Source organism: Melopsittacus undulatus, chromosome 10 (genome assembly GCF_012275295.1).
Source record: "Melopsittacus undulatus isolate bMelUnd1 chromosome 10, bMelUnd1.mat.Z, whole genome shotgun sequence".
Lineage (NCBI taxonomy): Eukaryota > Metazoa > Chordata > Aves > Psittaciformes > Psittaculidae > Melopsittacus > Melopsittacus undulatus.
In genome coordinates this window covers 3978569-4004381 of record NC_047536.1, presented here as the reverse complement: position 1 = coordinate 4004381, position 25813 = coordinate 3978569, and the positions used below count along the sequence as shown (strand labels likewise).

Below are 25813 nucleotides of genomic sequence, written 5' to 3'. Positions count from 1 at the left end.
GCTGCCTCAGTCAAATGCTTTGCATGAGTGGGCAAACTATTAGAAAATGAGTAGTAAGGAAGTAATCCAGAACAGATGGAGGGGTAGCCAAAACGATTGAAAGGGCTCTTTCTTCCCTCAGTTTCAGTTTTCTCTATGAGATTAGATAACTGTAACCTTTTTGCTTTTTTTAAAGAACCAAACTTTTTTCTTCCTTAAGGTGAAGTACTGACAGTGCTTTTTGAAACAGGTTTTGGGTTTTATCTGGAGATTCAGAGTTTTGTGTGAAATCCGTATTGCTCCATTGCATCAAACCTGTTGTATGCATTTGCTGTCAATACCTGTTAAAAGCTTCGTGTTTTTTCTCAAGAAGCTTCACTGAACCATACTGCTGGCTTTCCAAGTAGGTGGTAATTAGCTTCTTAGTTTGTGCTAAAGTGCTTGTAAAAGAATACATAAGTATGGTAAATATGTGTTTTTTTCTATACAGCATGAAAAGTTTTGCATTTATGGGGTGAACTGGGTGCAGCATAAGATATGGATAGCATAAAAAATGGCAAAGCTCTTGCTTTGTACCCACCAGACACCTCTGGGACACGGCTACTGAAGGAGGAAGCCAACTGTGTGTAAATTACTGCACTTACTGAGCTTATTATCATCTGTCTTTGTACTGTGTCCTTGGTGCACATGCTGTTCTCCAGACACGGATACCCCTGCTGCAGAGTTGGCAGTTTAAATTCAAAAGAATGCTCCTCCATGGTGGTGGCATGAAAGGGTTATAGACAGAATATGCCTAGGGATAAAACTGACAAGAGATTGCTTACACTGTATCATTATTTGTAACTTAAAGGTATATGTATAGAAAACATTCTTCCTAATATGCTACCTTCAGTGGTTAGAATGTGTCTGTCTCATAAAAGTGTCCAGTGTTTAAGTGCCTCTGTAAATAATAAATGAAAAACTATAATTGAATATCTTGCCAAAAGTCTTTCAATTTCTTCTGGCAGAGCTTTCGTATGAGCTGAAGGTCTTCAAGAGGTAACAATCTCTGGATGAAGTCAGCAGCAATTTGTTCTTTAAATCACGCCAGCGGTACCTGAAGTTCCTCGGGTTACTGCAGCTGGAGATGGCTGTGCCCCCAAACTATTGAAGGCTTTACAACACAAAATAAATCTTAGTATGCTGTTTGGAAACTAAAATGTAGCCGTTGTGTATATCTCAGTAGGGCCTTAATATTCTGTCTTTTTTTAATTTCCCTGTCTCAATTGTTGTAAACCAAGCAGCAGTTAATTTTTGTGTGTTTTCCCCACACATTCTTAGAGGAATCCTTCAAAGAGTTTAGTTTTATAGCAACAGAGATACAGCTGGACTAGGCCACAGTCATCTTTGCATCTGAAACAAAGGAGGTACTTGTTCTAGCTGGAATGTAACTGGTTCTTAATCAAAGCCTGGGAGTAGACAGAGTTAGTAAGATGTTTGTAAACCTATGTGTAAACTAGCTGTGCTTTCTTTAGTAGGATAACAATTTATTTGCTTTGCAGTCATCTTTTTTTTCTTGTCAGTAGCTAAATTAGAGTTGGGAGCTGTGTGTCAGATAGTGAAGCATGCAGTTGGTGCCATGCTGGGCAGTTGGGGAGGAAAAAGTAACATCTAGAGCAGATCTCTGAAGAAGTGGTGGTTAGATGGCTGTGGGAGGGCACAGATGAGCCTTCAGGGGAGAGGATGGAAGATCTGTGCTAGCAGAATGACAGTCACATTTCAGAGAGTGCCTGTAAAAAGGATACAAATATAAAGCGAATGAATTGCTGTGACTTTGGCAGCAGTGCAGAAAATGGGAAGGAAGAGCTTAAGAAAATGAATTGGAGCAAGGCAAGTGTATTCTGAGCCAGCAGAGTGATGATGAAATGAGGGAAGTGGAGAAAGAAGTGTGGAAAGCTGTATCTTTTGGAAAGGGTTAGATGAAACAATAGACTGACTGGAGAAATGAGGTGACAAAGGAAAGGAGAATACAAAGATGCAGAAGCGAGGCTATAAAGAAAAAGGTTGTCTGAAGTTTGTAATGGTTATGGCAGCAGCTGTTTATACAGGGGAAGGAAAACTGTAGATGCTCCATTTGTAGGGAAAATTCTGAAACTAAATTGCTTTTAGCTCTTAATAGAAAGAAGTTAGAGTTTCTTGGGGAGACTGAACGCTGGTGTTTCAACAAAGGCTTTTTAAATCTCATTTGAGATTTGGAGAGATTCCTGCTTTTCTTTTACCTCGCAGTGCAATTAAATTGTCTAACACGACTAAATTTCCCAGCCTTTGCAACAATGCTGAGCAAGTGAGCAGACATGCAGCAGAGAAAGTTCCCTTGCTGCCTGAAACACGTGTAAAGCTTCCTGTCTGTGTGCACATGATGTGTTCCCTGCAAGCTCTGGCTTGGAACTGGGAGGTCCTGAACCGTGCTTGTAAATCCAGTGTCCAGGTGGAATGATATCACATCTCCACTGGCATGCTGGAATGTGCACCAGCTGCCCTCTCTGAAGTGCTATTGGGTTGCTCCTTTAAAATGTTATAAAGACATGTGTGGCATTGCTGCTGTTCAGCTCATGCTGGCTGCATCCCTCAAGCAGAGCTGTTGAATGTTGCAAAAAATTTGGGTCACTGATGAGTGTTGCAAGCAGCATCTTGGCAAAACAAAGTGCCTTGTTCCAAGCTGAACACTCAGACTTCGGGATGTTCTTTGAAGGATGGATGGACCTTTTCACGTGTTTTGTCTGTAACACCCTTGCTGCTTGTTAAATCAACTCGATGTATGTCTTTTGATGCATTCTGTTTGATTGCTGCAGAGTTTAGAGGTCACTGTTGCTTTGGCATTTTCAGTTTCATCTTCCTGTGCTGCTTGGAGTGCCTGTGCAGCAGGCTGCAGAGTGAGATTGCTGATGGATTTAAAATGAAATGCATACTGCAGCAGACGTGCCAATGTGAGAAGAATGATGTGTGGGAGAGAATAAGAGACCATGGTTATAAGAGGGCTGCTCTGTGACAAGGAATTTGTTTTGTTGCAAGGAAGAAAATGAAGGGAAATGAGAATATTTATGGAGTTGTTTAATGCTGATTAGTAACAACATTTCATGTTACAGGTTTTTTTTCTTCTCTGGCAATATCTTCTTTCTAACTAATGCCACTGTTTATGTTGCTGTATAATCTGATTTCTCGGTTTGATTTTCATGGTATTGATAGTGCTTCATTATTCACAGAAAATCCACTTTTTCTGGAAAATCCCTTCCTTCCCCAGCCTCTCGGTGTATTTCTGAGCTCAGTGGTGTGACATCTGACAGCCTACTCTGTTTTCCTGTACTACTTCCACACATTCCCCAGTACAAGTAGTGCCCAACCAAGGCCAGAGAAGGCAAAAATAATGCAACATCATTGTGTTTTAACAACAAAAACCTGCTGAATCTTTTGGAAGCTTAATTTGCTTCTCATGCAGGCTACGTTAGCAACAGGGATGATCGAAGGTGTGTTGTTTCTTCATGGCTTTCTTAATCCAGGTCCCCTCAGGACTTGCATCCTTGTGCTTCTACCCCAGGAAATTAACATTTTTATTGGGGATCACAGACTAGTTCAGCTTCTCAGGCCTGTTATTTGTATGAATACAGACAGAAGTTTGTAGGGTATGTGTTGGTATCTACTTGCTAGGAATAGGGACCGATGTGCTGTCTGATAAACTGGTGGAAGAAAAGCTTTTCAGGCCAACTTTTGGCTGTGGCAATGCTGCAAGATTTTGTTTTCCTCATTGACTTGGAGGAGAATCGCAACTATATATTCAGTGTCATGAGTTGTGGGGCTGCATTCTCAGTTTCATCCTTCTGAGCAGTTCTTGAATATGGAATTTTGATGCAGAAGAAGTTGTGACAACTTGTGCTGCTTGCCTGTTTGTGAGGCATATGTTTGGATTTCAGAGTGGCTTGCACGATGGGGCTGGGTTCACATCTTCTGTCCTTTTCAGTCAAGCTAATTTAAAGATCTCAGACAAAAATACAGCAGCTCTTTGAAAATCTGTATTTGGAATCTGTTTGTGAACCTTACCAAGTTACAATTACAGCTCATGTTTGATAGAGAATCTTTTACACCATTCTACTTGGGCAGTGAAGGACTAGCCCACTTGATACTCAGGCTGTCTCCATCGCACCAGTCCTTCTCGAGGCAAAAATCAGACCTGTGCTGTAACACTTGCAAATACTTCTGAGGATGCCTTCACGGTGAAGGGCCTCTCCTTCCAACACCCCACTGGCTCTGTTGTGACTGAGCAAATCAGAACATTTATGTAATTTTGATAGGTGGCTTCTGACCGAGCTATACTGTACTCTTAAAACTGAGTCATAGGCCTTGACATCTCACCACTTACTTGGCAGCCTTTAAAATCATAGATTGGACATGGTATCAGACTTACAGTGCTGCTTTGTCCTTGAAATGCCACCCTCTTACCAACCATTGCTTTACCAGTGGTAGAAAAGCATAAAACCCCTCAGGATAAAGATGCTTTGTTCTTTGGGTAGCTCTGGGCAGTCAAGAGACTTGACTGTCCTCATCAAGAGAGTTTCTTGGCACAGCTGTGAGCAGTGGCAGTTTCTTCCTTCTCTGAGCTGCTGGTGCTTTGAGACGTGGGGCACAGTGGAGGCTGAAGAACACTTGGGTCAGCTCTCCAGAGGGGTTGGGGAGGCAGCCGTGGCATGTTCTTCTGTGGATGTTGCAGCATTATGTACTAGAAAACATTGCTATTGCTTCTGACTGCTGTTCGGAGAAGTTCTGTAGACCATATCTCAACCTTTTGAAGATCTGACTGGCAGGTACAAATCTGGTCTCTGGTGTTTGGTTACACACATAGTGTGAGATTTCTGGGGACTCCATCTTCTCTAAGGTGTTACTGTTAAAGCTGTTTTAAATGAGTCACTTGTACCCTTCAGTGTGCTGCTAAAAGTACTGGATGAAGGCCTTTTATCATCTTGCTCAGCAAGAGGCAGCTTTTTCCTGTCTCGGGTAGCATGCCTTGGCTTACTCTCTTCTAGTTCCAGGTTGTTTTCCAGAGACACAGTGATACTGAAAATTTACTGAATTCAGTGCTGTCATTCAGATCATAAGTGTCTTGAAGACTCCATCTTTGTGCTACAGAACCATAAGGCAAGTCACATCATCTTGAGTCTGGAAACGGAAATAATCATTGCAGTAGAGCATGCATATGGCAAAGTCTGAGAACTCTATTGGACTGTGCGTTACTGTTCTGGCAGTTCATGGAGCAAGCTTGTGAGGTGTAAGCTGCTCAAAGCTTTAGCATTTGTGTTGTTACTTGCCTTGTAGTCTCTTCTCATCTTCCTTGATCTTTGTGAACTGCAGTCCCAAAACACTTGTGCATGGGTGATCCAGGGCAGGGTATAGAGCAAGTTCTTGTCTGTCAATCTGTTTCTTTGTCTTAGATCCACCAATCCGATGTCCCCACTAACGTAGTTGTTACGGAGTGGTAAGGTGCCCAGGCTGCCTTGTCTCTCTAACAGCATTAGGAGTACATAATTTGGATTTCGTTCAAGAAAGGAGTAGATACACCAAGCTGAAGATGATTGGCTGCTCTCTTTTAACAGACAAGTCTGAGAAGGAAAACCCATTCGAATCCCCTTTCATTGTGGATTGGTGGATCTGAAGCGCAGAAACAAAGTTTCAGGTAAGAAGTCACCCTGTACTATATCTTGCTGCTTCTGCTTAGATGAGTTTGTCCGCAAATTCAGTATCTTGCTTTAACTGCTTAATGTCCCTAAAGCGTTAGAAGACACCATGTTAGCTCCTGAGCTTAGAGAAAGAAAAGGCATATTCAGTAAAAATGCATGCAGCTTGTTAGGAAATGACATATCTACTGTGAAAAGCAGACATAGGGATCGAAGGTAAACTTGCCTTCTGTGGAGATGGAAAGCCGTACCTGCAGGTACAAGGGCAAGCAAGTGGCTCACAAATCCTGCTTCTGAAAGGAGAAAGCAGTCCTACCAGTGACTTCAGTGAACTTCTCACTTGAGTTCAGGAAAGTAATAGCCATCTGCTCTGCTTTCTAGCCATGTCCTCTGCTGAGTTCATCACAAACGTAGAGAACTTGTCTAGTTCATAGTACAAATTCCAGTAACTTTTATTCTGCTGAAATGATGCTTGAAATTCTGTCATGGGCAGCACTGGAGTCAGCCTTTTCAATCCTCCATGAGGTTTCAACCTAAAGTTCTGTTCTTAGCTGGTATCAAATCATAGCTGAGCCAGGTGTAAGGCGTCGTTTGCAAAAGAAGCTTTGAAGTTTATTTTGGAGTAGGGGAGTGTGGTTGTATTTTGGGATGACTGTAAAAGGTTACAACACATTATCTGAAAGACAAGTTGGGAGGATATTTGTGTGTGATAGGAAGGAAGGTTGAGTTCCTGTCTGATAGGGAAATGAAGTCATGCAAGTTATATACCTGTTGTGAATGGGAGACCTGCACCTCTCCTAACACCCAGCTTTATTGTAAGTTAGTGCTCTAAGGAACATGACAACTTATTCTTAAAGATAGTATGAAGCAGTATGCCTCAATCCCTTTTGATATTAATAGCCATAACACAGCTGCTTGAGTTCTCTTTTGTAGACAGCTATTAAAGCAAATGTTAAGGCCTCAATATTTACTGTAGAAGATACTCCTATAGGTGCTGTTGATCTCACCGTCTTGTTTTAGCTCTGCATTTGTTTTGCTGGTGTGGTGTTTTGTGACAAACTGATACTTGAATGTAATTGATGAGTACATTTGTAATGAATGAATTACGCACAGAGCGATGTTGTGTCCTGGTTTGATTCTCTGAGTACTTGAATTTTGTTTGGTTAGGGTGGAGAAGCCTGGGGCATGCTTTTTTAGTATAACTCTTTAAAAAGAATCTGATGGAAAATCAAAGGGAAATAGTTATTAACCTCAGTCTGACACATTTCTTGCAGTCCCATCTAATAAGAAGCTGAAGTTGTTACCCACACCCATGAGACTCATCTTGGAGTTAACACTGCAGAATAACATCTTCCTGTGGATTATTTGCTGTTCAGGGTGTGCCTTTTTCTAAACTGAGCGAGTGGGGAGGCAGAAGTGAACTTGGCATTCTTGAATGATGGAAACTGAAAAGAGGAAATAATTTAAAATACACTGGAGGGGGGTGGGAGGGGAAGAGGAAGCATAAATGTGTGCTCCTGCTGATTAAGATCCTTGATGTTATGATTTTAATACTGCTATTTGAAGTATGAAACAGGCCTATCAAAGGCAGTAGGAAAGAGCAAGTTGAACTCGAGTGTGAGTATATGCAGGTTGGAGGCTTAATTCTTGCTCAGGTTTTGAATCTTTCATTTCAAAAAGTAAAATGTAAGTTGGCTGTCAAAGGCTACATAACTATTCCTCTGCAGCATTTGATGCACAGGCCCTGAATGTGCAACTACCATGTTATAATGTGCTAAGCCAGGCTTTGTGTGCGTTTGAACTTGTCAAGTTAAAGTGCACACTGCCTTGTCTAGACTAGGTTTTTTTTAGATGGTGTTAATACTAGTTTTAGATTGTTAGACCTCATTCTTAGACTCTTTTCCATATTAAGTTTTTAAGACAACTTTTAACATCTTAGGCCAGTTTCAGCTACCTTTTTTAAAGTGTTTAACTTGTTTACTCAAAATTTCTGCTATTTCAGTTGGCAATGCTAGGTCTCTTTTCATTTTTCTCTTTTTTTCTATTCCCCTCCCATCCCACCCTCCATCGTGATGCACCATGAGCAGCTGTGTTGCTGTCCATAGATGTATGTAACACCTCTGTTCCCACTGCGGAAGAGCATAGGAAAGATGTTTTTCTTTTGAAATAGCCTTTTTTCTGTTTGTCCCAGGATATGTTAATGCAGAAAGCACTGTCACACTTCCAATTTTGAAACTCTGGGAATTGGTGTGTTTGTACATGAAGGAAGCAAGGCTTAGTCTAAATACTGTGTATTTTGGGTAATGTAGATGATTTCAGGTAGCATTCAGAGTGACTTATATAAATGTATCAGGATTTTCATCCTAGTCTTTTGTGTCTTCCTGGAAGCAAGCTACTGCATCTCACGAGTCTTATCCTGATGAATAAATTATAATGGAGTAAGATTGTTACTATATTCAAAGAAAGCATTTAATCTTTTCTCCACTGAACCCATATTCCTTTTGTAGCATTTGTTTTGTTGTAGCAAGCGCATACTTTGATCTTCAGGAGCAGAGTGGGACTGCGTTATCGATCACTCTTCTGTGAATTCCTTGTCCTATCTAGAACAACGGTGTGGTAATGAGGAGAATTTATCTGATAAATTATTTACCCTTTGTCTTGCTTTAAATTTCCTGATTCCTCACTTAGTCTTTTTCCCCCCCAAATGCAAGAAGCTGACGTGCAGATCTTGAATGGCTGTTGGAAGGTTGTAACATTGAGTGGCAATCACTTAACTGAGTAGTTTGGTTTTTTCCTAAAGGAAGCATGACTCAGCTATTGGAATAATCAAAAACATTTCACAAGTTAAAATGAGTTTGCTGCTCTCTGGATACTTATTTTTGAGCAATTCACTTTTGCATTTGTTTTTCATTGAAGGACAGAAATGTAGGAGTAGATTTCCCCCAAGATAACCTTCTTGAAGTGGGGATGTAGCTGTTCATGTGGCAGAACACTGTAATGCATATGTAAAACTCCATGGATTTTGGAAATACACTGCCTGAATGGTACTTGAACAACCTTCCAAATCAGACATTCAAGGCTGGATGTGAGGCTGCATTTTGGATGTGGAAAAGGTAGTGATGTGATGGCACTGATCCGAACAAACTTGTATGGAGCATGTGAATACACTGCACCTCTCAAGGGACAACTTGGTTTTGAAATGAGAATAGGAAGAGTACAAAGTACTGCTATTGGTCTGATGTAAATTGTTTCTTTGGTTTTGAGTAACTCAGCAATGATACTCAATGGTGTACCAAAACATGCAGCACAGTGAAGGTGTTACCATGCCAAGCCAGGCTGTCACTTGCAGAACACGTGGGTTTGTGTTACATGCATGCCCCCACACAATTTCCGATCGAGTACTCATGCTTAATAGTGTACTTTGACACTTTTCCACCTCTTGCAAATAATTCAGACCACTTGTTCCGGTATCTGGTTGGTTCAGCACTGTTCTTCCTGTCACTGCTTTGAATAAATCACTGAAGGTAAAAACACCAGGTAAGATCTGGGTGATATCCCAGCTAGTGAAAGGGGATAGTGTTTGAGTAGTTGACAACTCTTCCCTGCGGAGTGTAAAATAATACTGAAGGCCCTTGAACAATGTCACTGCTTTGTGTTTGGTTTAATGTCTTATTGTGGTTAATGCTGATTTTTTTAGAAACTAGGATCTGAGCTTGATACTGAATTTGGAACACAGACTTTGGAGCATATAGATTTCATAAAGGGTTGTACTGGCCTTAAGTCTAGGTTTGCTTTCCAGAATACCCCTTTTTTCAGCATTAAATCTGAGTCACCAAGCAATGTGTCTCATTGCCAGCCATAGAGAGGGTTTCAAGTAACAACAGTTAACCCATACATTCATCAATATTAAGTGTTATTGGAAAGAAGTATCACATCTGTTGGTTCAGGCCTAAATCAAAGTAAACTAAACAGTAAACTACCAGTGTTGAATAAATAGCATGTGAGTTTCTTACAGCTGACAACCTGAAGAGAATTCAGAGTGGAGGCTGGAGTGTTTTGCTTGTACCTTTATTTTTGCCAGTCCAAATCTTGATTCATAGCTCTTTGGACATAGAATCATAGAATAGTTTGGATTGGAAAGGACCTCAAGATCATCCAGTTCCAACCACCTGCCGTGGGCAGAGACATCTCACAGTAAACCATATCACCCAAGGCTCTGTCCAATCTGGCCTTGACCACTGCCAGGGATGGAGCATTCACAACCTCCCTGGGCAACCCATTCCAGTGCCTCACCACCCTGACAGTAAAGAATTTCTTCCTTATATCCAGTCTAAACTTCCCCTGTTTATATTTTAACCCGTTACCCCTTGTGCTACCACTATAGTTCTTAATGAAGTGTCCCTCCCCAGCATCCTTACAGGCCCCCTTCAGATACTGGAAGGCTGTTGTGAGGTCTCCACACAGCTTCTCTTCTGGCTTAGCAACTTCATGTGCCAGCTCCTTCAGGACCTGTGGATGGATTTCATCAGGTCCCGTGGACTTGTGCATGTTCAGGTTCTTAAGATGGTCTCAAACCTGATCCTCTCCTGCAGTGGGCCTAAGGTCTTCATTGTCACAGTCCCTGCCTCTGCTTTCCCAGACTTGGGTGCTGTGGTAGGAGCATTTGCAGTGAAGACTGAGGCAAAGCAGTCATTAAGAACCTCAGCTGTCTCCAAATCCAGGCTAGGCAGTTCTGATAGCTTCTGGAGAGGGCTGAACTAACCCTACTGAGCAGCTGGTTTTTGTCACAAGGAAGTTGTGAAATGCATTTCAGGCTTTAGGATTTGTGAACTTGAATGGTTTGTTAGGCTCCTAAGTTCTATTTCATTTTGTAATGAACTGCACAAGAAAGTTATTGCAGGAGGAGTGAGCTAATATGATTAATAAAGTTAGTGTTGCTCTTTGAAAAACAAGAGGGGAGTAAATTAGCTCCTTCATTTGTTTTATTATATTTTTCTTTGGAATTCTAAAATGCCCCCCCCATCCCCATCCCCTCACCACTCTGTTTTGGAGTAGGCTTAGAAACTGATTTTCAAAACCAAGGATGTGTTTGCCTTTAGAACAGAATGCCCCAAACTGCAAATCTAGCAATATAAATCTTGTCTGAGTAAAATGAATGTCGAGAAAAAATCCAAAGTCATAATTGGAATACTTTATAAAACTTCCAGCAAGTAAGGTTGGGTTAAGGAAGTGCTGCCATTCTTAATTATGGCATTGCAGTAGTTCTGTCTCTAGGTATCAAAGGTGTATTAGCTCTGTCAGAACACAGGAAAGAGTCTGTATTAATTTCTTGAGCAATTTAGTGGGTTTTGTAGGATGAGGCCTCTTTTTCAGGGGTATATATGAGGGCTTCCTTAAGATGTAACTTAATTTCAGAGGCACTGAAGTGAGAAGTTTCTGGGCATTTTATGGTGCTTTAACAAAACAGCATTACTGTAAACCTATGGAAAGTCCAAAGTTGAACTTTCTTTTGGTGCCTCTATCGTAAAAGTTACCACCTACAAAGTTAATCTATTGGAAGAACACTGCTGTGTGCTTTTCTATAAGAAGCTCACAGAGTCACAGAATGGTTTGGGCTGGAAGGGGCCTTAAAGCTCATTTAGTTCAAAGTCCCTGCCATGGATAAGGACACTTCCCACTAGAGCAGGTTGCTCGAAGCCCTGTCCAACCTGGTTCTTAGCATCTGGGCTTTAAAGACATTGGAGCATATTCCTTTTTACTGATATTACTAAGAATTTATAGATTTGAGTGTAAATGCAAGCATTTGCAGAGGTTTCTTAAATGTGAGATTGAAAGTTTAAAACCTAAATCTGGAAATGTAATTCCTGAGGCTAGACCACCAGAGCAGTTCTTGGTGTATAGAGCTAAAATGAGTCATAGAATAATAAAATTAATGCATTCCTATTTTCAAAGATAAAACATTTAAAGATGAGAATGAGGTTTCCATGTTTGTCTGTAGACTTTCAGCATTGTTCACTCCCTGCCCTGCTGCTATGGAGCCCTCTCTTTGACCTGCTCCCTCCATCCCTGCAGTCAGGGCTTTAGGTGAACATGCAGCTGTCTTAATGGGAGCCTATTGAAACTCTGTATTGCAACTTAACTCTGATTTTAAGGAAAAAACTTTGATTGGCCTTATCTTAACTTCTATGGTTCTGTGGTCTGCTGGTGGGGTTGATACTGGTTTATAAGTGCATTTATTATTATACCCATTGGTCCTCTTCACTTCCTCAGACTATTAAATTATGCTGTATCTCCCTGGGATCCTGCCTAAAGGGAAGTGAAGGCATATTTCAGGCCCTTATTATGCCAAAATGAAATCTTTAGTATGCTATTAGGTTTTTATTCATGACAGTTATAAGCAAGCAGGGTCAAGAAGAAACAAGTCAGTGAAGCACACAAATACTTATGCATTCCTGTTTCAGTGTGAAGTGGAATGCAGTATTTAATTTCCACTATTGTGCAATATTGTTGCTACAGTAAAGTGTCCAGTGGTTTTTTTAAACCCTTTTATTCAGGGTTTCGTAATACTGTGGAAAGTGGTCTGTGTGCTTTAAGCTTGTCGTGGAAATATGGCCTCTGTGGCTAATGTATTTTTGAATGAAATTAGAAATTGTTAAGTTACCCATATTTCTCTTTAGTTCCTAAAATTCAGCTTATTTAACTAAAGTAGAACCTAAAAGATGACAAGTCCCATAACCTAAACCACGGATTTTTAGGTTCTAGTCTGTGGACTCCTGGAAATGTAGATTCATTAGATACGTTACACGGTTTTGTCAGCCTTATATGAGAATCTTGGGAGAGAAGTTTGTTGTGTTTCTTGATCAATGATTTTTACCAACTGATGCTGATGAGCAGAACTATATGATCTACCAGGCCTGTATGTTAAAAAAAATATAAGAAGCTATTTGGGCCTTCATATCTGCAGCAATGCCCTGAACTTTGATGGTTCAGTGTTGCAGGAGCAGCATTCAGGCATTGTGCCAAATGGGATTAAATAATAAAAGAGATGAGAAAGGAAGTTTCTTCAATTATAGACGTTTGTTCTGAAGCAGAACTGAAAATGGTCTATAGAAGATCCTGCATCCTCAATATTGTGATCAGTGGGTTTGAATAGTACATCCTATATTTTGTTCAAAATAAAAATAACTTCTTTAGTGTCTCATTGAAATGAATTAGGAAATTAGTTTCCCTGATGGCATTGGGAACTAAATGTCAACTGTTTGGGTGAGAACATATCAAAGGAAATGATTGCAAAGTACTTACAGATGTATTGGATTAATTACTTGATGGCTAATGAAAAATCACATTTTGCTAAACTTTAAATAAGAAACTTCTAATAACAGGAATTTTGATAATGAATAATACAACATATTATAAACATGTTTATTTTTACCTCTGTATGTAAGGTGTATGCACCCACTCTTCACATGACAAATGCATAGTACAGAACAGCTACATGGAATCACAACCTTCTTGCTGGATGAGAGGGAGTATTCCAGTATGTTTTGGTGCTCCTTAGGGTCCTGGGTGTGCTTTAATTTTTCAGCTTAATGCAGAAATGAAAATATTAGTCTTTCTTTTGTTTTATTCATAAAATAAAATACATTAAAGGGGCCTGCAAGAAATCTGTGAAGGGACTTTTTTTACAAGGTCATGTAGTAACAGGACCAAGGGGGAATGGCTTTAACCTGCCCGAGGGGAGACTGAGCTGAGCTCTTAGGCAGAAGCTGTTCCCTGTGAGGGTGCTGAGGCGCTGGCACAGGGTGCCCAGAGAAGCTGTGGCTGCCCCATCCCTGGCAGTGTTCAAGGCCAGGTTGGACACAGGGTCTTGGAGCAGCTGCTCCAGTGGAAGGTGTCCCTGCCTGTGGCAGGGGTTGGAACTGGATGAGCTTTAAGGTCTCTTCCAACACAAACCAGTCTGGGATTCTGTGAAAGAAGGTTTATAAAAAAAGTTCTTAACCTGTTCAGTTGCACTGGGCTCCCTCCTTCCCTCACTGCTGGTGCAAACCACTTCCACTCAGTCTTCACCTCCAGTTATTCCACTTTCATTATTTTCTGTGTGGGATTTTTCTTTTAAAGATTTGGCATTTGTTTAATTCCCACATTAAATTGGAAGCCTGTGTGAAAAATATTGATCGCTAAGTCTGTGCCAAATTTTAGAGTTGGGTTTGTGCAGTGCTTGATAGTCAGGAATTGAGTCCTTCTCCCTAACTTTATGTGGTAGTTATGTAGTGTATGTGCTATTTTGTCCTTAAAAGGAACTGTGAAATACTGTCATGGAGCTATAAAGGGTTTGAGTGCTCTGCATCACATTTCTTCAGCTTCAGAAAAGGAACAAAAAGGATTTCCAAATGTTCCCTAACTTGTAGTGTCAGCAGTGTGGAGTCTGCTGGTTAAGCTCGGTTCTTTGTTGTTTGGGTGGTGGTACAAGTAATTAATGTAGTTAGGGTATAATTTGGCTTTAGGATACCCTCAACTGATAACACAAACCTTTTTCCCTAGTGACCCATTTATTTAATCAGGAGACCAGGCATTTTGACTAAACAGAACTTGGTCTTGCAATTTAAACTTAGGTGGTGTTCATTTCTAAAAATACTCACCTTTTTTGGCTGTCAGTGTCCCAATGCACAGACTGTAACCTCAGAAGTTAATGTTGGCTTTGCTGTCAGAATAAATGAGCACAAATTGGTTGAGAAAGTTGAGACAGTGTGGGGTGCCAAACCTTCATTACCATAGCTCCTTCAGGTTGTGTTCTAAAGACATGCCACCCTAATGAAAAGCTCCTGTGCTTCTCTTCCCCGAGGGTGACTGCACAGGTAAAAACCTCACCAGCAATTATAGCCAGGCCAGTGTGCTGAGGAAGGCGTCTTCCCTGGGCAGCAGAACCACGGTTGTCGGTAGCAATGTGTGGATGCATTGCTGGACTGATGGACCATACTGTAACAACTCTGATTCCACTGGTAGTAAGTTAAATGTTAGCTGGGCGCTGAAGCCAAGTGGCTGCCGATGAGTTGGTTATCCTTGACAGGACAGAGGGAGGGCTTGTTTTCTGAAAAGGATCTTCAGTTGTTATTTTACTCTTGGCCACTAACCTTGTGATGAATGTAGAAATAACATAGATAAGTACCCACGTTAACATACTAATGAGTTGCCTGCCTTGAGTGATTTGTTGTGGCATCTAACTGCTTCTTCTCTTCCTTCCTTTTTGTCACCCTGCAGTGTTCTGTGCCAAGGTCTTTGTGGCTAGGCTGCTCCAACCTGGTAGAGAGCATGTGCGCACTGAGATGCCTGCAGAGCATGCCCAGTGTCAGATGTCTCCAGGTGCCTTTCTTCTTTCTTGTTGTAAATGTTATGCGTATGCTGTTGAACATTTGTTAAACTCTCAGGACTCTGTTTAATCAAACTGTTAAGTCTGCTAAATGTTTTTTGTGCATCCTTTTTCTGAACTCTTCTACTTAACTGCATTGTAGGAGTGAATCTTAAGAGGGCTTTCTGTACAGTAGGCTCTTGCGGGGGGTGGTGAGCTGTTGTGTTTTATTGCCTGTTTACTGAGTTGTGATATAAGTAGCATAGTTGTGCATGTTGCCTGCTACATTTTGCTTTCTCATTTAATTTAAAAGATAACATAATGAGCTTTTGCCATTTCTCTTGAACTGCAATGAACTGACTAGCCTGTGATATTTGTGTAATGTAATTTAGAAAGGATAAGCTTTTTATTTTCTACTCAGTGTGATCCTGGTTATAGCCTTATGTGACAGTCTTTGTACATGTTTGAATGCAGAATAGTTAGCATGGAATCTGGAGCTCTTTGGGTTATTCTGTTAACTTCCTAACCTTTAAGAAGTGAAAAACAAGGGATGGTGGGGGGCTTACTCTGCATCGAGACCACTAAATGTCAAGTTCTCTGTTGTTTCTCTTCTAGTAAGCCTTTGAAGCTGAGCTTGTGTAATTTATAGATGGGGGAATTGCTGCTGTCTCTTCACTGGTTTGGGAGGGATTGGAAGTGGTAAAAGGGAGACTGTGGTACCAGTTAACAATTTTGAACTCTGAGGATATTTACCTTAGAAAGAAAAAGCAGAACCTGTGTAGTAATTGTGTGGCACTTCCTAAAGTGTTCCTGAAGGTACCATTTTTAGCAGAACATAATTATTTTAGTGAGTGTTACTCAGTGGTTCAGGTTATCATGGGTACCAAACAAACACTTAAACTGCTTTTGTGAATGAAAGCTTAAATAGAATTTTGTTTGCAGTCAGTCTGTTTTTGTTCAGGCACTGAGTGTCTTGCCTTAAAGTAACCATTTATTTCACAAGATCTCCTCTTGCCTGCAAAGTTTGGGCACTGGAGTCCCAACAAATTTGGGTTTCAGAATCCAGATTTTCTTCAAAATTTCTGTTAAAATCCAAACTTGTTTTTCTGTTTGAATGCCTTGTTTCTAATTTTGCAATTCTGGTCAAAGTTGTGTGGGGGGGGAACAGAACTAAGATTAATGTATAAATGGAGAATACAATGCTTATAGTTTGTAGGATTGATAGTGATGTTGGAGTAGGTTGGATGGAGTCTGGCATGGGCCAGTAATAGTTTCAGGGGTCCTTAATGAACCCTGGTGAGGACTGAGCAGTGAATGTGATCCAGCTTTGTTGCCATGGGGCTGCTCCTTGGTGTGGATCTGGACTTGTCAAATCCTACACTTTCTTGCTTAACTTTTTTACTTCCTTTCTCCCTGACTTTTGAATCTCTGAGTTCTGCCCAACTGTATGCAGCAATTTGAGAACTGTTTCAGGATAGGAGCAGTTTTGCTGTTAATAACTGTCCTTTAAATGGTAGGTATAGATCTCAGCTTCAGGGACTTGCAAGCCCTGGGGAGGGCTGGCTCCTGGACCCACACACAGTGAACATTAAAAAGACTCATCAGGCTATGGGGCTTCTTTGCAAGGTCAGGTTCCCTGCTGCTGGCACGGTGCGGGTTCCTGAAAATACCTGCTTTGGGAATTGCAAGGATACATTATTGATGAATCCCAGAACTTTGCTCCAAATTTCTTATAAATTGGCTCTTTAGGTATTTCTGATCATGGCAAATGGGCTGTTTGAGGTGTTTTTTCTTCCAACTGAACTTCTTATTAAAACAGTGTTACAGGCAGAAAAATCTACATACTCAACTGAAGTACTAGTAAACCCATGTATTATGAACACTTTGTTTTTCCTTTCTGTTACAGTATCTATTAGTAGGTACATAGTAGTTAACTGTAAATTGAACAGGAGAAAGCTCAGAGCAGGCTGGGTAGTAGGTTGGTTAATGCAGAATACATTGCTATGAAGTATTACAAACTTCTGTTGATAATATTGATTACAAGCTAAAATACAAACTATGAATGTGCCATGTTGTGGTTTAAGCCCAACTGGTAACTGAGAACCACACAGCTGCTTGCCCACTGTCCTCGTCCCCCCGTCCCGTCCCCCCCCTTCTTCCCCCTTATCCCAGAGGGATGGGAAGGAGAATGGAAAGAGTGTAACTCCCAGAGGCTAAGAACAGTCCAGTGACTAAGGTATAACACAAAACACTGCTGCTACCACCAATAATAATAATGATAAGGAAAATAACAAGGGAAGAGAATACAGCTGCTCATGAGGATTTGCCACAGGGATTATCAGGGGACTGGAGCACATCCCGTATGAAGACAGGCTGAGGAAGCTGGGGCTGTTCAGCCTGGAGAAGAGAAGGCTGCGTGGAGACCTCATAGCAGCCTTCCAGTATCTGAAGGGGGCCTATAGGGATGCTGGTGAGGGACTATTCATTAGGGACTGTAGTGATATGACAAGGAGTAATGTGTTAAAACTTAAACAGGGGAAGTTTAGACTGGATATAAGGAAAAAATTCTTTACTGTTAGGGTGGTGAGGCACTGGAATGGGTTGCCCAGGGAGGTTGTGAATGCTCCATCCCTGACGATGTTTAAGGCCGGACTGATTGGAGCCTTGGGTGACATGGTTTAGTGTGAGGTGTAACTAACTGCCCATGGGGGGGGTGGGGTGTGGAACTGGATGGTCTTAAGGTCATTTCCAACCTTAACTATTCTATGATTTACTACCTACCAACAGATACCCAGCCTGACCCGAGCATCAGTCTAGCCCTTCCAGGTAACTGGCCCCCAGTTTCTATACTGGGCATGAAGTGCTGTGGTATGGAATGCCCCTTTGGCTAGTTTGGGTCAGGTGTCCTGTCTCTGCTTCCTCCTGGCTTCCCCTCCTCCTTGGCAGATCATGAGACTGAGAAAGTCCTTGGTCAGACTAAACATTACTGAGCACCAACTAAAAACATCGGTGTTATCAGCGCTGTTCCCAGGCTGAAAGTCAAAACACAGCACTGCACCAGCTGCTAAGGAGGACAAAAGTGACTGCTACTGCTGAATCCAGGTCACACTGCTTCATACACAAGATTTTTGGAAACCTGTTATCACACAGCTGTGGGGTCATATATCATTAAACTAAAGCTAATGCATGTTATGGGAGCAACCTGCTCCAGTAGAACATGTCCCTGCCCATGGCAGGGGTTTGGAACTGTATGAGCTTTAAGGTCCCTTCCAACCAAAACCCATCTGGGGTTCTATGATTGACATGTCAGTTTAAAAAACTTTTCAAACCTATATTGTTTTCAGGAATGTTACAGATCCATCAGCTTCCATGAAAACCATGTTTGAAGTACCAGTTAATTTGTGTAGATTTTATTCCTCCCTGTGCCTGGAGCGATTTAACAACCCCAGAACATTTTTAACTATATAATAGTAGCAGCTAATAGGGTTAATGGGTTTTAGTAAGAGTACACTGCTGTGAGGACAGGCCCATTGCTCAAGTGGGGGGACTGCTTTGACGCTGCAGGGAGCTCAGTGTGTGGCAAGAACCCCTTTTGTGTGTCCAGCCTGTTGCACTTGAGAGTCGCTGAGGAAGGGATTTCACCAGGGTATTGCAGATCTGTGCTTTTTTGCTGGCTGCACCCTCCTGAGAATAAGGATAACTGTCCTGAGCAGCTAGATCCTTGTGGGACGTGCTGCTTGGTGAGGTGTAGAGAGCTCTTGATTTAAATTTTGCTCCAAAATACTTTTCTTTTAATCTGATTTTTGTAGAACTGCAACCAGGAGTAAGAGGTTTTGATTTTTAGAAGCATCTGTGGGAGATTTAAAACAAAAACCAGTCCTCTGCTTTCAGGCATGTGACTTAGTGCCCAAAGGTGAACTTGGAAGTGCTTTTCCCCATGTTTGATTTCTGGTACAGTGACAGGCCCTTTGTTGTTTCCTGAGATGTAAGCCCATATGTAAAAGGAGGTAGTGCAGATACACCAGGAGATCTTCCTTCTGTAGCAACCTCACTTAGCATAATGATTATTAATAGGAAGTTTAAGAAGCCCTGTGGTGATTCACAGAAGGTATCTGGGAGTTATCTGTTCCCTGTGTGTATGTGTAATCAGTGAAGGGACCAGGAAGAAGGGCAGGGGTGGGGGTGGAAACCAGTCTTAAATCTGGAGCCTTGTAGAATTTCTTCAGGAAGCTCTTGCTGTATCTTTGTGCTTTTCCTATCATTTAGGCTTCAAGAATAATCTATCATCAATCTAAAAGAAGAAAGCAGAGATTAGGCTTACTTCTGCCTTTCCATAATGTTAGCAATCATAAAACTTAATGCGGCTCTTCCAAAATCAAGCTGTAACATTTAAGCAAATACCTTCTGCTGCCAGTGGATTGGAGGGAGTTTTCCAGTTCCCCACAGTTAGTCTGGTTTTGTATTCTGGGCTTTTTGTCATGCACTAGATACCTTCCTAGTGCATGTAGATGAGCATTCTGTGAGCTGCTGCTCACATTCTGTGAGCTGTTAGTAAATGGAGAAGAGAAAATGTATTAAAAATATAATGGTACTTGAAGCTTGCTCTCTCTATCCTGAATTACAGTGTCATGTTATTTGGAAATCGAGCCCTTGCCAGTTATTATTAGTTGTTATTGTTGTATTGGAGATGCCAGTTCACAATACTTGAAACTACTGTAGATTCAGGCCTTACTTTTAACTACTTAACTATCTTTAATAATGTCTTTGTACCAAGGAGCTTACCATTATGAGCATACTTGGATGCAAATAGCTACTGTTTTCATCCTCTTTGATACGGATTGATTGCAAGATTAAAAACAGTCTGGTCTCTTACTTAGGTGTTTAGAGAAGTTGCTTCTATTACCAGTTGTGTAAAGCAAACGTGGATACATCACCTTCCACAGCTTCATCCTTGTGAAGCACAGCAGTGGTTTTGAACATAGTTTGTCACACTGCTTTAGGAAATAGCTCCAACAGCACTGTCATACAAAGAGAAACATCCAGAGCTCTTAGCTCTGTGAGTAAACATCTTCAGTGTGGATTGAAGACTAATCAGCATTCTCATATATAAGCTAAGGAAGTGTGGGCTTGACGATCAGGTAGTGAGGTGGATCAAGAACTGGTTGAAAGGAAGAAGGCAGAGTTGTGGTCAATGGCACAGAATCTAGCTGGAGGTCTGTGACCAGTGGAGTCCCTCAGGGGTCAGTGCTGGGACCAGTGCTGTTTAATATTTTCATCAAGGACCTGGATGAGGGAACCGAGTGTACCCTCAGCAAGTTCACTGATGACACTGAACTGGGAGCAGTGGCTGACACACCAGAAGGCTGTGCTGCCATTCAGCGAGACCTGGACAGGCTGGAGAGTTGGGCAGGGAGAAACTTGGTGAAATTCAACAAGGGCAAGTGTAGAGTCTTGCATCTGGGGAAGAACAACCCCATGTACCAGTACAGGTTGGGGGTTGACCTGCTGGAAAGGAGTGAAGGGGAAAGGGACCTGGGGGTCCTGGTGGATAGGAGGATGACCATGAGCCAGCAATGTGCCCTTGTGGCCAAGAAGGCAGATGGCATCCTAGGGTGCATTAGAAAGGGTGTGGTGAGTAGGGCAAGAGAGGTTCTCCTCCCCCTCTACTCTGCCTTGGTGAGGCTGCATCTGGAATATTGCTTCCAGTTCTGGGCCCCCCAGTTCAAGAAGGACAGGGAATTGCTTGAAAGAGTCCAGCGCAGAGCCACAGAGATGATGAAGGGAGTGGAACAGCTCCCTTATGAGGAGAGGCTGAGGGAGCTGGGTCTCTTTAGCTTGGAGGAGACTGAGGGGTGACCTCATCAGCGTTTACAGATATGTAAAGGGTGGGTGTCAGGATGATGGAGCTAGTTTTTTTCCAGTGATATCCAGTGACAGGACAAGGGGCAATGGGTGTAAACTGGAGCATAAGAGGTTCCATGTGAACAGAAGATAAGTACTCAAACGACACTTTGAATTATTGCATAATGTAGGATGTGATGAAATAATGCTTGGGGAATGAATTATTAGATAGCTGTAATCAAATCAGCCTAGTAACCAAATACTGCTCAAGCAACTCTCTTCCTTGTAGTCAGTTCCAGTTTCTCTTGACTATATTTTTTTTCCGGGATCATAATCTCTATCTTCTAAAACTCTTAGTTTTTTCTTGCTTATTTTTTCTTGCTTACTTTGACTGATCCCATTGTGGTTTTTTCCTGCACCTTATCACTTATTGTCCTCAACTTTGTCAGCTTTATTGTATGTAGTGTCATGCTCTTCCTTTCGTGTTCACATGTGGGGTATGTAGCTCGGAAGCTTTAGCAGAGCATTGATTCCCTACAGAAGCAACAAACTTCTCACTTCCAGAGCTTCCAGTGTAAGAAGTTGACTTGTTCATCTATGGGCCAGGTCTTAGCATTCATGGAGTGTCTTTCTCAAGCTTGAAGCTGGCCTGACTCCTCCCATCCCATCACCCAGTGGTCCTTAGGCTTGTGACACTGTTCTTCACGTTACCTCTCCTTTATCCCAGAGCTCTGTGCAGTATCCAGCCTCTATAGTTTTGCTTTGATCTGCATTTTCATTCTTACACTGCGTGTGCCGGTTATGGGCGAATGTTGGGAATGTGACATTGACTTGGTTCTTGCCAGTGTTATTCTTGCTTATAGATGGATTGTATTGATTTTTTTTCTTCATAACTAGAAGTTGTCTGCACAAAAACATGGTCTTAAAGGCCTTTTGACTTGGCCAATTCATAATTTATTATGGTTCAGAAGAACCTGCTATTCGCTAGTGGCAAGTGCTGTTGTGGAGCACTGGGGTTTTGATATTCCTTACAATAGCCTTCCCTGAGAAGGAAATTACTTGTTAGCAGCAAGGAATCTCAGTGCTGTCACAGCTGAGCTGAGGCACAAAGAAGTACTTTATCTTTGTACTTATTGGTAAGGTACAATTTAGCATTAAGTTGCTTAAGTTTCTATTTGTTATTTTTTCCCTCATTTTGAGCTTCTCCTGTTTGAGGTTTCTGTTCAGGTAGCAGAGGGAAGTACAATGGGAGCTGTACTTGGAAAAATCCCATTTAAAAAGGAAGAGTTCTGATTTATTGACATGAAAACTTTGTGATCCTTTTTTCACAGTAGAAGTTCAGACATAGACACGAAGCACTGTTCTTAAACCAGCATGAGTGCAGGAGATGCATTCTGCTGACACCTTTCCCTACAGTGCATGAAATCACGGATGGGAAAATGATGTCGCTGTGTAGTCTGTATCCTTTTGAAAGTGTTCTTCTATGTAGCTGTTAAAATGGGTTGTCATAGCCAGACAACTATTTTACTGCTTCTGTTAGGTTTGAAGCAATTTACAAATACTTCCTTGATGTATTTTCTGGTATTTTGCCTCAAAACAGTGGGACTGTTACAGTTCTTTTTGGAAACAGTCCAACAGGTCCATTAAAAAGAAATGCATGTTTGAGTCCATTTTCTTTAAAGGAACAGAATGTTCCCTCCAGTATCTGAAATACTTGTGCTTGTCCCTCTATTTTAAACAGACTTCTTTGAGACAGAAAGCTTGTCCATGCAGTAAGCCTGTTGCTGTTTTGCACAGGAGGTGGCCTCAATTACCCAGTCTGTAGATGTGATGCAGAGATGTCCAGTTTTCCCTCTATTCAGCAGCAGCACTTCTTCCAAGTATTGTTGTTTCTTCTGGCTGAAGCTGGAGTCTCCTCTCAAAATTAGTAACAGTTTGGGGTTTTTTTCCAACAGTTTCTCATAATAGCTTTTTTTTGTTAGTTCTTAGTATATGTGGGTTGCAGCCTCTGAGGACTGCAGCTCAATTTGGTGTCCGTTTCATATATTGCAAGTATTTTGCAAAGGGTCACATTGCATTTTTGCCCTCTTTCGTGTTACTTTTCTCCTCCAGTGCTCTGTCATGCTGGTCTTCTCTAGTATCCCAGTGTTATTCTGGTAATGGAGTGCCCATAACTGGGGCTGGTATCTGGATGTGACTCACAAGTGACAGCAGCTTCTTGCGAGGCTTCGTGCCCATGTGGCCATGATGTGTTGCTGCGTCAATAGGATAAATCAATGCAAAACGCAGGGACTGTTTTGTTCCTAAGCATGATTTATTGTCTGAAGGAAAGTGTTATGATAAGCACTTTTTTCAGTTATTCTTTGTGTATCTGCTGTCAGTTTTATGACGTTAATTATTAACTAAACCTGTTCTTTCTTAGTGGCAAGTGGAGAGACCTTCTCTTTATTGGGTGAATTCATCTTGTTTACTTTGAAGTCTAAGAGAGCTATTACATACTAGATGACTTTAAACCTCATGCAGTGAGCTAGTATTGAGCTGTGCCTCTTGAGTTTCCTCAGCTGAGGAGCAGAAGCATGTTCCCTGGTGTCAGAAGAGTAGCAAATGAAGTAAATATCTGTAAGTTTTGGTTCCTGGTTTTTCCCAGCCATGACGTGCATCAGTCACTTGGAACTGACTGACTTCTGCGGAAGGGCCCCAGCTGTGTTCCTTCTGCTCTGGGGTAAGGCTGCAGCAAGTGGTGGTGTGGGCTGGGAGGCCAAAGGTAGCCTGTGAAACCACAGCACAGGTTGGGGTTCCCTGCAGTGGCCTCCCCCTGCACTGCCAACCACTGACCTCTGTGCTTGCAGGTAAAGGGTTTTGCTGCCATAAACAACTTCATACGTATGGGTGCTTTTCTTGGATGTTGTTTTTAGCTGTTATCAGAGAGCAGTGAGGATCATTAACTCCACCCCCAAGCTTCAAGAGAAGAACAAGTGACTTCTTTCAGGAGCTGGGCTCTGTTTCTAACCAGCTTTTCAAGTTATTTCACCTGTGGCTGTTGGTGGGCAGTTCTCTCACTTTTGTCTTCTGAAGTTGCTGCTGCTCAAAAGTTAGTCATTTACTTAATAATCTTTACGATAGAGCTTAGAAGAGATAGGTGATACAACTCCCTCTCAAGAGATACTTTTCTAAGCTGCTGTCTGCTGCAGAAGGCATGTCCAAATGTGGAAAAAGTAACGTGAGCATAGAGATCCTTGTTCCTTTGGGTGACTTGTTAGCCTGCCTCTTGCTCGTGTTTCTCTCTTGTACCATTTAGACATCTCAGTCTATTGTCTCTGACTGGCAAGAATACGTCCCTAAGGAGTCATGTATGTTTCTTCACAATGGATTCACGTATCAGCTCATGATACCAGACCTTGCCTTGGTAAATCCAGAGCCTGTTGCTTATAGCTGCAACAGATGAGTGTAATTGCAAACAGAAATTTATGTTCCTCAGAAAAGCTAACAGAATCACACTAAGCTTAGTATAGTTCACAAGTTGTGGGCAGGAACTGTTATTCCTGATACCTCTTATGGTGCATCTACAGAGGATGGCCTCTTTTGAGTGGAGAGAAGCTGTTAGCCACTCCTTTGTGCTTATGCTTTCTCAGCCTCCTTTGGAAAAGACGATCGGTATTGCTGTTTGATCCTTTATGGTGCAAAGAAGTTTGCTAGGTGAGGTTCTTGCTCTCTACCTGCCCTCTAAGAGTGCCAGGCTTATGGTGGGAGGGAGTGAAATCTTAGGAAAAGGAAATGTCTCTTCCAGGCATAGTTGATACAGTCTTCTTCCTCATAGGTATTTCTTATGTTTCCCATAGAAGAATTGTCAAGGAAACAGGAAAAATACAATAAAATATTTCCCACTGTCATTGAAATTACATTTATGCAGTGTCTTCACATAGCACTGCCAGACTTGTCAGGAATGTCTCTGGCAGGAGGACCTAATCCCTTGCTTGTGGGGATTTAAGCAGCAGCCTCAATACCAGTGTTAGTCATGGTTTTACTGATACTAACAGTTCCACTCCTGAGTCAGCATCATAGGGACATTAATTCTTTAAAGTTCCTGGGGTGCTCAGCGAGCAGGTCATTCCCAGCTTGCACTGGGCCTCCTCTATTTATATCCTGTGGGTTGTTCTGTAGGTCTTCAATGTTGTGGCATAGGAGTCTTTGCATATGTGCAGTTTGGGGTTTGTGTCCTTGAAGTGGTGGTAGAATCCAGATAAATTGAAGGAAGTGTTGGAATTCAGGATAGGACAGCAAACTGATACCCATCTGTCAAGTATGGAAGAAGTGGCACAGCAAAGAAAGAAGGAACAGTAACCAAAAGCTCTTACTACTTTGCATAGTATTTTGATGGCAAAATAGTCAGGTTTGCAAGGGGAAGACATTCCTTTGTGGCACAGGATCATCTCCCAGTGCTTTGGGCAAGTGGATTGTTCAGATACTTGAGAAGTTTGAGTTGACTTTGTTGCCCTAGAAAAACCATGTAGGTCATCTTCATCCCAACCTTCCCCCTTCCTTTGTGAGTACTGAATTCTGTTCAGTGTCTTTGTGCTGGTGTCTGTAGAAACTCTCAGCTGTTAAGCTGAACCCTGCTTTTTAATTCTGACTTCTTGCATTCCTCAAGTTCACGGACAATTCTTGATACCAGTATTAAAAACCAGGCTTATGGAGGATCCAAACTACACTTCTGATGGGTTTCTTTTTGCATCTATTCAAGTCTTTCATATTAGTTTGATAAATAAATTGTCAAATAGTTACTATGAAGTGTGTGAATGCAAACGTCTTATGGTACGCCTATGGACACTTCAGTTAGTTTTCTTTGCATGTTGTGACTGATAAATGTTGAGTGCCATGTACTAAGTGGGCCATTACAATTTAAATTTGATAGAAAATATGGAATGATTGAAATGAAAGGACAACA

General features: G+C 41.7%; 1 protein-coding gene across 6 annotated transcripts in view; it reads left to right on the top strand.

Moving 5' to 3' along the window:
- FBXW11 (F-box and WD repeat domain containing 11) overlaps nt 1-25813 on the top strand; it is a 79395-nt gene that overhangs the window by 2899 nt on the left and 50683 nt on the right. Inside the window, exons 1-2 of one of the 6 annotated variants that reach the window (XM_005144160.4) lie at nt 14602-14683; nt 14940-15041. The exons of 1 other annotated variant lie outside the window; for it this stretch is intronic. In XM_005144160.4, the coding sequence (XP_005144217.2) occupies nt 14624-14683; nt 14940-15041 (162 nt within the window). In that variant the 5' untranslated portion in view covers nt 14602-14623. Of the gene's footprint in view, nt 1-5600; nt 5681-14588; nt 14684-14939; nt 15042-25813 lie in introns of those variants that run through there. 4 more of the 6 variants (XM_034066795.1, XM_034066797.1, XM_031044762.2 and 1 more) reach the window with 4 other exon arrangements.